General features: G+C 41.7%; 1 protein-coding gene across 4 annotated transcripts in view; it reads left to right on the top strand.

The window, feature by feature from the left end:
• Nucleotides 1-13,899, top strand: part of DGKI (diacylglycerol kinase iota) — a 679,239-nt gene that overhangs the window by 196,339 nt on the left and 469,001 nt on the right. For 3 of the 4 annotated variants that reach the window (XM_078671812.1, XM_078671824.1, XM_078671828.1), the window contains exon 8: nucleotides 12,446-12,562. In XM_078671812.1, coding sequence (XP_078527938.1) covers nucleotides 12,446-12,562 — 117 coding nt within the window. The remainder of the gene's footprint in view (nucleotides 1-12,445; nucleotides 12,563-13,899) is intronic. The other variant, XM_078671815.1, reaches the window with a different exon arrangement.

Below are 13,899 nucleotides of genomic sequence, written 5' to 3'. Positions count from 1 at the left end.
CCAGGAAGCTTGTTCCAGGAGTAACTTCACATCCACATTTTCTGTGGTCTCCAGTGGGAGGTAGATAGATGACAGAGTTTTAGCACAGCTGGAGGTGACCATGTGGGTGCCATTTCCAAAGCACAATGGGGACACTAGCTGAAGCAGCCTCACAGGCATTGTGGTCAGCAAACTCCATTGACCACTTCTGATGCCTATTAGTGCTTCCAAATCTACTTCCAGTTTTCAGGAAGACCAATTGCCATTGATGGTGACAGGGTGTGAGAATGCTGAATCAAGTACTTACCTGAAGCCCAGGTAACGTTTTTATTACCGCAGAATGTGCAATTTTGACCATGTCATAAGGCACGTGGCCACTAGCAATTTCAGAGAGTGTTCTATGCAAAAGAGTGAAGGCTGTATTAAAGGCCAAAGTACAGCTTACTAGGCGTGTAGTTGTGTTCGAATTCTTTTATTGCTCCCTACAATGGTGTCTGTTATTTGTGAGGTGAACCGTAAGTGCAGTTGCTTAGTCCCTTTGAACAAATGTAGCAATCTTAGATTCAGCTTGCCATAACTTAATAACTCCCTTCCTCTCCCTGAATTTCTCCCTCGACCAACCTGTTCTCATCTCATAGGCAGTGGGCACCTAATAACATCATCCACCATAACGATGATAACCAGTGAATTTGTGCTGAAAAATACTCATCCCACATCTCCCAATACACTTTTTCATGCTCAATTGTGGCTATTAATGTCCACTTCCTCTAGAGCCCCCTCCACTCTCTTTTGTACCCAGATCATTAAATGAACATGAGACACAATGCAAAAGATATCTTTGCATAGCAATGTATACCACCAGGTGCATGGTTGTCTTTGCTGCAAAGAAACACACTGTGCAGGGCTTTGACATGAGTAGGTATGCCAAAGGAGAGTGATTATCTGCAGAGGGTCAATTATGTTTTTTTCCTTGCTGCTCCAGTTGGGAGAGTTAAAGATCAGATATTGGCCAGGGAACCTTTTTTTCCCACCACTCTGGTTCCCAGTGTTTTGGGGTTTAATGCACCATACCAATACTGCAGTGTTTACCACATCTTTTACACCTACTTTCAATCTTGACTTACATCATCATTACAGGAGTGGAGGAAGATCACTTCAGAAAGATGGGTTTTAAACATAATACAATACGGATATTGCATTGAATTAGACAGCACACCTTCAGGCAAGGCACCAAGGAGAAACGTACATTCAACAGAGGAAAAAGTAGAGGAAATGTTGGCAAAGGATACTATAGAATTAGTGCTAAAGATAGTAATGAACAAAGAAAGCTACTCAACATATTTCTTAATTCCAACGGTAGAGGGGACACTACGATCAATTCTAGACTTTAGGTTTTTAAACAAATATATAAAAACGTAAAAGTTGAAAACAATAGACTTAAAGGACACTTATTTATAAATTCACGTGAACACATGGCACAAAAAATTCCTCATATTTGTGATAGTCATTACCAGATCAAAGTGCTGGCATTCTGAATAAAATTGGCACCTAGGGTATTCACAAAATGTCTAGCAGTAGTAGTAATAAAAACTCTACACTGGCTAGAATTCTCAATAAACATGGAGAAGTCATCTCCTGAAACAGAAAAAAAGACAAAATATTCTTGGGGGGTAGGATAAAGTCAATTCAAGCTAAAGTATTCCCCAGCGAGAAGAGAACAGTTGCACTGTTGAAGTAAATGCAGCTGTACCGGAACGGGCAAGCTCTGACAGTGAGAATGGTGGAAAATCTACTGGGACTGATGGCTTTCTGCATCCCATTGATACCAAACACAAGACTCCACATGAGACCGTGTCAGAAATGGCTACAAAGCCAATGGTCACAGGCAACAGGGAGTTGGGAAGTTCTTGTGGTTGTCACACAAACAATAGAGGAGGAGATAGCATGGAGTAACAGGTCACATATAGCACAAGGAAGAACATTTACATAACCAACTCCAACTGTGACTATAACAACAGAGGCCTCACAGATGGGATGGGGTGCACACATGAACAATGTCAAGGTAAGGGGAGTCTGGAAAAAGCAGGATGCAGTACAACACATCAATGTCCTGGAACTGAAGACAGTATTCCTAGCCTTAAAAGTCTTTCAAAAAGAGCTTTGGGGTAAAACAACATTGATCCAAACGGATAACACAACCACCATGTTTTACATAAATAAACCGGGTGGTACACAGTGTCTACCATTGTCAAGATTAGTACAAGAACTGTGAAACTGGGCTATGCAAAGGAAGATGGAGATCTTATCAGTCCATCTACCAAGAAAGGACAATGTCGAGGCAGACAGACTGAGCAGACAAGCTTCATGGTCTCACGAATGGGAACTGAACTGTACAGTACTCAAGAGGATCTTTCAGAAATGGGGAACACTAGAAATAGATGTGTATGCAACACCACAGGACGTGAAATGGCAACACTTTGTCTCCAGACAACAGTATCATCAGTCCATGGGGAATGCATTGTTGATAGATTGGTTAGGGAAATTTGCATATGCTTTGTCCCCGATATCACTACTTCACAGAGTGATCAGCAAATGCAGGATCAGCGGTATGACCCTGATACTAATTGCGCCACAGGGGGCGAGACAAACATGATTCTCAGTGCTAATAGAACTATCCCAGGGGAATATTCACAAATTACCAATCAGACAAGATCTGTTATCAGCGCAAGAAGGAAGAGTGCTCCGCCCACAACCAGAGTCTTTAAACCTGGCATCATGGTTCCTGAAGACTTAGAATTTGGACACCAAAAGTTACCAGAGAATACAATGGATGTCTTAAGAGAGGCAAGGAAACCAACTACTAGAAGGTGTTATATAGCTGAACGGAAAAGATACACACTCAGGTGTCTTAAGGAAGGATTATTAAAGAAGAACGCACAAGATCAGGCCCGACTGGCCGTTGCGGGCACCGGGCAATCACCCGGTGCGCCGCAAGGGTGGGGGCCAGATTTGAGCCCCTGGGGGCTGTTTTTGTTACAGGGCCGTTTTTTGCAGCATAGCTGCAAAATCGGCCCTGTAACAAAATCGGCCGAAAAGTGGACCTGGCAAAAATCCCGGTTGCACCCCCCAAACACCCCGGGTGGTCAGCCGAGCACTTTGCCAGGGCCAGTTTTGGTTCCCAGTCCGGCCCTGCACAAGATACGCTAGTGCTGAAATACTTAACACATTTTCTAGACTATAAGTTGACTTATGCATCTTTAAAAGTTCATTTAGCAGCAAAAGTGACCAACACAAGGGGCCACATTGAGAGAAGTTTATTCGCGACACAAGTCTTTAAGCAGTTCCTAGAAGGAGCAAAGATAATTGCACCTCCAAAAAAGGTACCCACATCCACGTGGAATTTAAATAGGGTGCTCACACACTAAAGACTTCTTTTTTAGTGGCCATAACTTTAATAAGCAGAGTTAGTGAATCACAAGTGCTCACCTTACAAGAGACTTATTTCCAAGTACAGACGGCCAGAATTGTTATGAGAACCGACCCGCAGTTCATGCCAAAGCTTATCTCACAGTTCCACATGAATCAAAGTGTACAGATACCAAGTTTCTTTCAGAAACCAAAGACGCACACAGAGAGGACTTTATACACTTTGGATGCAAGATGTGCAGTAATGTATTACATCGAAAAAACAAAGGCAGACAGAAAGACAAAACAGCTCTTTGTGCCCTCCAAATAGTTTTCTAGGAAGACCAGTTACAAAGAACCCGATTGCAAGAGGGATAACACAAACTATTCAGTTGTGCCAGAAGAATGCAGGAGAGACATTACAAAACACTCCTTTGGCACATTCAACAAGAAAAAAATAGCAACACTGGCTTTCCTGGCAAAAACTCCATTACAAGACATTTGTATTGCAGCAACATGGCCATCAGTGCACACGTTCACAAAACCCTAATGTGTAGATATTCAGATGAACAAGGAAGTGCAAGTAGGACTTAAGGTCTTACAACCTCTTTTTTCAAATCAATGCTAAGCTTCAACCCAACTACCACTGTAGTAACAAACTGCTACAAAATCTATGCACAGCATGTGAATACAGAAAACACTCACGCTACAAAAAAGATATCGTTTTTTAACTGTCGGTGTAGTTTTACAGCTTGATAAATTTTCTGGATTCACAAGTAAACCCACACACTTCCGCCAAGAAGATGAAAGAAGGGAACAGCATACAAAATAAAAATCCAAAGATGGCGACCAAAGGTGGGAGCTTCTGGAGGAAGTGCGACGACGTCACAAGTGGACACCAAATGGGGGTCTGTCAATGGCCACCAACAACAAAAAAAGTAGAAGTGCAAAGTTTTTTAGTGATAATTACAGACCCAACCTGTAGATGGCAGAACAATGCACACCATATTAATCCAGAAAATTCTTCTAGATGCAAAGCTAAAGTGACAGGTAAGAAATTATACGTTTCTCATTCTCACACTTTGTATCATCTATTTCTCAGACCTGATGCATTGTACTTTCGGACCTTTAGAACTCAGAACCTACTACTTTGAAGCAAGTACTTTGACCCGGGTGCTTTAAACCTAGTGCTTTGAGCTTAGTGCTTTCAGCCTAGTGTTTTAAACCTGGCACTTTGAACCTAGCGCTTAGAACATACCACTTTAAATCTAGCTCTTAGAGCCTTGATCAATCTCTGCATATACAAATCATCTTACCATAACATGTCCTTACCCTCTTTTCCATGTGTATTCTGGCAACCCGAGTCTCCTGTATGTAGGTGGAGAGAACAAGTGTTCAGACACAGCTAAGTCCCCCCAGAAATGACAGACGAGGGATTTTTAATAAGGTCCCTTTTCCTTTTCAAGGTGTATGCACTTTGTTGTTTAGGGAAGAATCATCTGCTCTGCAGTCTTTAAAATGCTAGCACTTGGTCCTCCCGATACTGAAAACCCAGGCAGTATATATACAGATCTCCACGGTCAGAGGTCACCTGGTTCCCTTTTAGAGTAGGCCTGTACAAACAAAATGCTTGACACCTTAACAGTTGTGCGACATAATTTAAGATAGTCTTCCTGCAATAAGAAAATGTTCCAGCTTTCCAAAATGCAATATTAGGTAAAATGCTTAACAGTTCAGCCTGGTAAAGTTATATATGGTAAGAATTATGCAGATATAGCAAATGTCTGAATGCAGAAACTGGTGTTTTACATTCTTCCACGGTCAACAGGGATGAAAAGTGACCTGCACAGATATTCTTGGTGTTAAAGAGAGAAACACTGGTCAGGAGGCCATCTGCATACACACATACATTTTATTTTTGTTTTCTCATTATGGGTACTGTTATGTTTTTCATTTATCCTCCACAAGGAGTAGGCATTAGTACATGTAGCAGCTTTTATTCAGGGTGTTTTTGGCCACCTTCTAATTTTCTTTGGTTAGAATTTGGAATAACCTGTTGAAGTATTACCACATATTAAAACGACCAATTTTCTCCCTTAGTGACTTGTTATTTCCCAATACAAATTCCACCTCCCGGAGTTTGAATATGCATATTGAATACTTGAGTGTAATACAATAGAAGAAGGGGGGATGTGGACTTTAGAACCCAGATCACATTGGCCAATATTAAAAACATCATATCAACACTGGTTCTAACTGCCCGAGTGCAGACATAAACTTAGTACTTGTAAATGCCCTTTGTGAATTTCCAAAGTCGTAAACTTAGACGGTTGGTCTAAGCATAGACCATACGTCTAAGTTTACCTTTGTAAATCGAGCCTTTGGTGTTTCATTTTTGATCAAATTTAGAGGGAGAGTCAATGTCTTTGAATTAAGCACATCTTGTTCACCAGATCTGAATGTTTCTTTTCTTTTTTGATTTGCATTTGTTTGCATCTGATCATTCATGTTAACCTACGAATTCACAGCGCACACATACATGCCAACATTTTAGAAGAGGAAAGTGGGAGATTTTAAAACAATAATCAGGAGAATAGGATCAGATATCAGAAATGCAAATATACGTTTTGTCCTTACCTGTCAGGAGTGGGGAGAAAATGCTTGGCCAGGCAGGGAGAGCTTGACAAACATGTTGTGCTCTGGCTTGCAGGAGCAGGTTACTGGCAGTGCATACTCCAAGTCACACAAGACCAGTTCTTGTCGGCTGAAGCCTGCCGAGGCATTGGGTTTTTGCACACAGGAAGAGGGAGGCAGGAGACTAGCTTTGACATTAATAGTCTTCCGCCTGAATCGGGAGGGTTTGCAGGCATTCACACATTGCTGCTTTCTTCCAGAACTGAACAAACTGTCATCTAGCTATGACCAATTGATCCAACCTTGTGCCATCGAGTTTTTCTTCATAGATTAGTTCAATGCTCCCACCCCTTTAATTGGTACAATCTCATCTGATTAGGGTGTAGTTTTGCGAAATGACAATGTCAATGTTGGGTCCTGATGCCCCATGGAGCTATGTTTCAGTTAAGTCAGGGCTGTTGGCCTCAATGAATTCTTTAATTCCTGTTTCATTCATACTTAGGTGGGGATCTCAACTTTATAAGATACCATTTTAGAATGCGACTTAAATTCCTCTTATATTTTTGCACTGGACTGGAAGCCTTTGATTTGTGTTATTATCTGTTAAGATTATGAAGCCACTTTTTTATACATCTCATATTCTCAATGTAAAGGAGGTCAAGTTTCCCACATAGTTTGGACCGGTTACCTTTTGGCTGGTAGGTATAAAGTTCTTCAGTAGAGGAGTGTAATCTGTACTGTAGTTTTCTAAGTCTCTGGAGCTTGGCGCATTCTCAGAGTCGACAGGTGCACCTATGCAGCCGCTGCACATGTCCGCTGTGCAAGTGAACATATAGCCCACCACTCAAAGGGGTGTGGCTATGAGATGACTTGCTTGCATCTTTCAGTAAACCAATTTGCCAACTGAAAATCCAACTCGGAGCCCAACTGCTCCTAATTGCAATCAGTACAAATAACCGGTGGTCACAGTGGGTTACCTGGTAGAATCATCACAACATCCATACAAAGAATTAGATTTTTTTTTTTTTTTTTAGTCAACTATTTTTATCTGAGCATTATAGTCATGACTCTGAGATGTACATATATATATACAGGTACTCCAGGAAGGATAGTGCTCAAGGAAGTGCGCGTTGTGAGGGTTTGGAAGTGTGGAATGGGGGTGTTTAGACCATATTTACAATGTGTCTTAAAAGAAGGCCTATATGATAGCCTAAGTGGCCAAAATCCTTTAGAGATACAATCATGTGATAGATGCAGTAACACAATTACTGTTATCAAAGCTGTGCAACATAATCAGTACAGGTATAGAAATTACAGTTGACGTTTCAACCCCATAAGTAAACAGAGGTGCATTAAGTCCTTAAAGCGGGTTCTTCTTCAGGACATAGGGAGACACCTTAAGGACACCATTCATTTGGTGGAATTGTGATACAAATTTGGGCCCGTAGGCTCCTATGTCAGAGGGGTAGGTGACCACAGTTCAGTCCCCTTCATGGACTATGTGGGTTGAAAGAAAGTCTGAGCACTGAGCGGTTTCGCTATATTATTGGGCTGCCTGCGGAATGAATCTCTACGTGTCTTTGATAGATTTCCAGAGAAGAGGCCTGCCAGGCGGCAGGCTCGCGTCTGGGGAATTGTAGCCAAACAGTTAGCTTCTATCCATTAGTTACAATGTTGCAGATTTAATCACGGAGTGTTGTCTGAAGGCAGGCTTCCCCATGAGTGACATTTTTTGGAACTAAAAGCTTAATTAACTAAAGCATGAGAAAAAAATATGAATATGTAAACACCATTCAAAGTCACTACTTTAAGATGGCACCCGCATTGTAGGGATGGAGCCGGGCACTGGTGTGTGGCGCTCCTTAACGAAACCAAAGAGTGTGACCTCTGGGATATCAGATAACACATAGTTAAGCAGACCAAACATGATGTGTGGGAGACCCAAACCTCCCTTTGTAGTCTGCTTGCTTTCAAACATATGGCGGTTCATGAATGTGGTTTTCTTCCACTCACATACATGTCAGGTATCTGATGGGGTCTTCCATACCCACACATGGCCAAGCATTAGAAGTACTCTTCAGCCATTCATATACATGGCAATACATTTGTTTGCATCTTCTCCCGCTCACACAGTTGGCCATGCACTGAATGTGGTCTTCTTTTACTCACATACATGCCCAAGAAGTTGTTCTGATCTTCTGCCACCAACATGCATGGCAATACATTTGATGCTGTCCTCTTCCACTCACATACATGTCCTTACTTTTTATGTAGTCTTCTTTCTCTAACAACCATCACCATACATTGTCTGTGCTCTTCTGCCATTAGTTAGAACGGCTGTACATTTGGTGAAGGGCTTAATTACTACTCAGTTGTAATGAGTTGAACACATGCTTAATTGAATATGTTAATTTCGCTCGTCTGATTATTAGTGGTTACGTTTTGTTGCACCTGGATTTCCTGGGTATTAATTAATCTGGCCCTGTTTCCCTCTGGAAAAACAGCTGGAAAATGTGCATGAGACTTTGGCTGCAGGTTTGTTTTACAATGGCGGAAACATACAATGCTTCCTGCTGCTAACAAAAGGCCCTTCCCTCGTCTACCTCCTTAATTCATCCCCCACCCATGGCCCAGAACCCACATGCATTTACCACCTGTTCACAGCAGCTGGTAAATGTATGCAGTAAAAGCATAAAAGCATCTACCTCCTTAATTCATCCCCCACCCATGGCCCAGAACCCACATGCATTTACCACCTGTTCACAGCAGCTGGTAAATGTATGCAGTAAAAGCACATGGAATTGGAGATTCCAAGTGGGTTTTTGGCTGGAAAAGTTTGCCCCATATTGTAACTCTCAATTTCTTGCGGTTTTCTCTTAAGTGGAAGGTACTCGGGCGATTTTACCGCATGTAAATGGTAAAATCGCATGTGATTTTACAGTGTGATGCAATCGCCTGAGTGACGTGCAACTTGTAATGAGGGTTCTAGACTTCCTCTAGTTGGGTGGTCAGTCAATAAATCAATCAATATATTCTTTATTTGATTATTACAAATATTCGTAAAAGCACAATTAATAAACATTGCATTCAACTTTCCATGAACAAAAAAAATCCCAAAAACATACACACCAGTAAAAGTTAAAACAACATGGATTTACAGTATTGTATGACTGATTTAAATAAAAAACACCTATAGCATTTAAAAAAATCATTGTTTTTCAGTACTGGTACTAAAAACTGTAGTGTAAAAGGTTTACAAAAAGAGCATAAGTACATATGAAGTGCATAAGTGTTTGTGGCGACGATTCTTCTCCAGGGCAGACCAATATGTCCGTAGGATTGAATTGACCCAGGAGAACGTTAAGTTGACCGTGGATACTGCCCAAGCAAAATCTGACAAGTAGAGCGCTCTTCTGCAGGCTGGTAACTATGTCTAAATAAGGCTCCATAGCCAATTATGTTTTGCTTATAAGATAATCCTGAATAGATGACTTTGTGTTCTCTAAAGTCACTAAAGAAATAAACGTGTCTTTAACCCATGTAGTCTGACCCCGTGTTATCAACTGGGGCCTGCTGAAAGGATCTGGCAAGGTCATCAGCTGTTGAGTTAAGGTATTGCAGTCATGAAATTTTGTGGCCTTGGTCACAAGTAAGACAGTCTTCAGTTATTTGTCTATTAAGTGGTGCATGTTCATTGGACCCGATAGCCAACCATAACAAGATAGACACAAGTTTCACCCATTGCCCCACATAGGTTAGCCCTACTAACTCATGTAAGAAGAAAATCTGGATTGGTAGGCAGTAGTCCCAATAGATGCCAATAGAAGTGCTTTTTTTAAGTCTGGAGGCTGTGTGCGTTATGATAGACCCAGATTGCTTTCCGTTTATACATTTCGAGCAGGGCCTAAATAGTTTTTTTTCCCCAAACCCTTCGGGCAAAGCTGAACGTGGCACCCACAGACTGGTTAACTGCTTCAGCGCTACCGCGTTTACCTGCTGTGCGCTGAAGAAGTATAAATGGCTTGTTTGTGACAAAGCCAGCTCGTATGAGCGCAGGGCAGGTAAAACCCATGACGAGCTGGCTTTGTCACTAGCGTCGAAGTGGTTAAATCTTAAGCACCTGGCCATAAAACAGTGTGCCCAGGAGCTAAGTGAATCGAAATGAATGCCCAAATATGGGAATTGACTAACCCACTGTATGCCTTTGATGAGGATTGGGCACATTTTACTTTGCTTCTGACTCCAAACTTCATAATGTGTCTTGATAAAATTAGTATCTAGGTTAAGAGAGCACATAAAACTTATAAAAGTTTTTATTAAGAATCTAAGGCCGTCAGGGGTCCTTGGCATTAAAATTGTGTCATCTGCGTACATTAACAACGGTATGTGTTTTTAGCACACCACTGGCATGTCCTTACAGTTAGCAATTACACATGCATTTAGACTATTAATATACAATAAATCGATATTGGAGCAAGGACGAAGCCCTGCTACCCCCCTCATTCGAGCAGAATTTGGTTGGCCCAGTCACTTCCAGCCCAATATCTTACTGACGCTAAAACCTCTACATGCATTCCATGGAGGAAGTCAATCAAGGTCTTATACATGCCCATATGGGATAGGATGTCCCACAACTTGGACTGATTGGCTCTGTCAAGAGCACTACTGAGATCCATAAATGATAGCTAAAGCTGATCTACCTTAGCCACTGTATGTTTACTTAAAGTTAGCCTAGGTGAAGCTTTAAGCATTGTTCTAATGTTACTATTCCTGTTTTTATACACTTACCCATACCTAACACTCACTGCTTTCACACAAACAGCACCCCACTCTCACACTCATGCAGACTGGCAACCACTCACAAAACACTCCAAACTTTCATGCATGCTCCTCAGCGCCTGCTTACTCACCAAACACGCCACAGAGATCTGGCATCTGCTGCAAAACAATGCACCAAACCACATTTTCCTCACATAAACCTGGCTGAACCATGCATCTGCCCCTGACATCACCACAGCCACTGGCTGCCCCCTCATTGCCCCGGCAATGCAGTTGATTTTCATCCAGTGGGCTATTTCAGGCCAGCAGGCATTACACTTGACCTGGTTACTGGCCGTCTTTTCCATGAAGGAGAGAATGAGTTGCGTGTTGTCGGCGTAGGAGACGACATTGATGTGAGAGCCGATGATGCTGGCTAGAGGGTTCACGTATGGGTTGAAGAGGGTGGGGCTCAGGGAGGATCCATGCAGAACTCCTCAGATGGGGTTGCAGGAATCCCGAGGTGTATGCTTTCAGGCTGACTGACTGCCTCCAAATACAGAAAACAACTGCACTGGCTCTCAGTAGCCAAATAATCAGATTCAAATCTGCTTGTCTGAGGTTAAAATATGTTTTGTCAATAGCTCTACATTCCTCTCAGAAATTTCAGAAGCACACTCCCGCTGGCTACCTCAGATCTGCCAACACAATCACATTTGGAATAGCAAAATAGAAGCTTGACAAATGGTGCTTGAATTCTCTGCCATTTCCTAAAAGTGCAAAAGTGAATTTTTTTTATGTTCTATGGATTTATATAGCTCAGCTTATAACCCCGAGGGTTTCCGGGCGCTGGATTTTAAAATTTAAAATGCCATTTGAGATGTGGCATTCCACTCAATAGATGGCCATTGTCAGGAATTGATGTGGGAACCTATACATACTGCCCCGAATGACTCCCCACTACATGTGATAGTGCGCATTACAAGCAACCCACATTGGTATGTTGAAAGTACATTAGTGTGTCCAAACTTAAATACCCAAACCTTTACATTTCATCATCATTGCAGTGGTACATTCTTCTGATTCAACAGCTGTGTATCTTTAAATTAGGTCTTCTGTCGGGATAGTTGTGTTGACCCCTGATTTTCTAGTATGCATACACTGATTTTCTTTTATAAAGGTTATACACCATGAACTCTGCTCTTAAAATGGTGTTTGTACAAAATATCGAGTCCAGAATATCATGTGGGCAAAATATTTTGTGAAGAATATCCAGGAAGGCAATATGGTGAAGGTCAGTTTCTATAGGTAAGCAAAGTTTTAGTATACTTAACTCTACATAGATGTGTCTCGACGATATATATCTTCAAGGTATGTAGATGTAGATTTAAGAATAGTAAATCTATTCTTATCTATATGCACTTACTTTCTCGATATTTTGATCCTCAATATTTTTGATACAATACTCTGTCCACACTATATTTTTAGCATTGACATTCTATCAGACAACACTGTCTACTCTTCTCTTCATGACTATTAAAATCATTTTGTTTAAAATATTCTCTCTCACCCTGTATGCCACAGCTTCTTTTTATGTCTCTTATGTCCCCTCTTTCTCGTTTGTCTTCCCTTACTCCATTTAGCTCATCAGTTCTTTTTTCCCTTTCAGTTCCACAATAAGGTAACCTGCTTTCTGCTCCATCACATTGAGGAGCCCTGCTCTCTGGGGGCGCACGCTGCAGTCATCGTGCCCCCAACGTGGATCATTAAGGTGAAGAGACCTCAGGTAACTGCATGCGCATCTGTGTGTGACACACACATGCACATTTGTGTGTGAGTTTTTGCACTGTGGTTATAGCATCACATCTGTGTGTGAGCCCGTGCACATCTGTGCTTCACCCCTGTGAATATCTTTGTGCAAATGTCTGTACATCTGTGCCTTGTACACATGCACATCCGTGTGAATACTTTATATGACTGCCTGCACATATTTCTGAAAACTTGCATGCCTCTATGTAAACTACTTGTACTTCTATGTGTGGTGCACCTCTATTCCATGTGACCCACAGCAATGTGTGATGTAAAGTGACTGGTGTGAAGACAGTGTCAAATCCTTTGAGTGTTTAGATGCATTTATTGAGTAGTACATGTGCTCAAACCCATGTATTAGTGTGTTCATTATAATGATTGCACTGTTTATTATACAAAGGTGTATGTGTGGCTCTTTCCAGCTCTTGTAGCCATGACATTGTGCCACGCAACGGCAAACGTACATGGCAGCTGATTATATCTAAATACAGTTTGTACCTGGGCTGGTTCATCAACTTTGCATTAAACTGGGTTACTTAGCTTCAGAATCTGAAAATATGTATATGAGGCACAGCTTGGCTTCTGGGACTGAAGAATGAGACGCCAGTGGAGATGCTGAGCTGCCCTTTTAGTGTGACAACCTCTGTGCAGGCTAGAGGTGAAGCAGGTCAAGAAACTGCAACCATTCACATACACTTGCCTACACATTTTAGTTGGGAAAGCCCCATGTTCTTTATGTTAAAAAGCACTAAAAAGGTAACATAATAATATATCTGATTAGAGTTTCTTCTTTGACATATCACATGTCCAGATCATGGGAGTGCGTTTTGCTTGGTTTGCCTCTAGTGTATGTCTCAGGCCGCCGAAAGGTCCATTCTGCTGGACCTGTCGCCAGCCTGTGACACAATGTTCGACAACATTCTGTTGCAGAGTGTGAAGCCTTTGGCAAGGGTATCACACCTGCCCCCTAAATTAGACCTAATCATTTCCCCATAATCAAAGCCAGAAGATATTGTGCAATTCCATTGTATCATCCGTTCACAAAGTACAGTTCACTAGACAGGGCTCATTCCTTTCTATATCTACATGCTTTTCCTGATGCATGTATTTCATTTTCAGGAGGGACAGTTCTCAATGTACCCTGATGATATCCAGACTAATTTCCAGCTAAAGAGCGCCGATGTCAGACATTTGACGAACAAGACTTCCCTCTGTTTGAATGGATCCTAGACTGAAGTTGTAATTGTAGAATGGATTGACCTTCAGTTGCTCTTTTCTAAATAGCCTTCTAGTCTGATACCTCCACTAACTTAC

The sequence above is a fragment of the Lissotriton helveticus genome, chromosome 1_1 (genome assembly GCF_964261635.1).
Source record: "Lissotriton helveticus chromosome 1_1, aLisHel1.1, whole genome shotgun sequence".
In the NCBI taxonomy this organism is placed as follows: Eukaryota; Metazoa; Chordata; class Amphibia; order Caudata; family Salamandridae; genus Lissotriton; species Lissotriton helveticus.
Note: the sequence above shows the minus strand (reverse complement) of the source record. Positions and strands in the feature narration are given on the sequence as shown.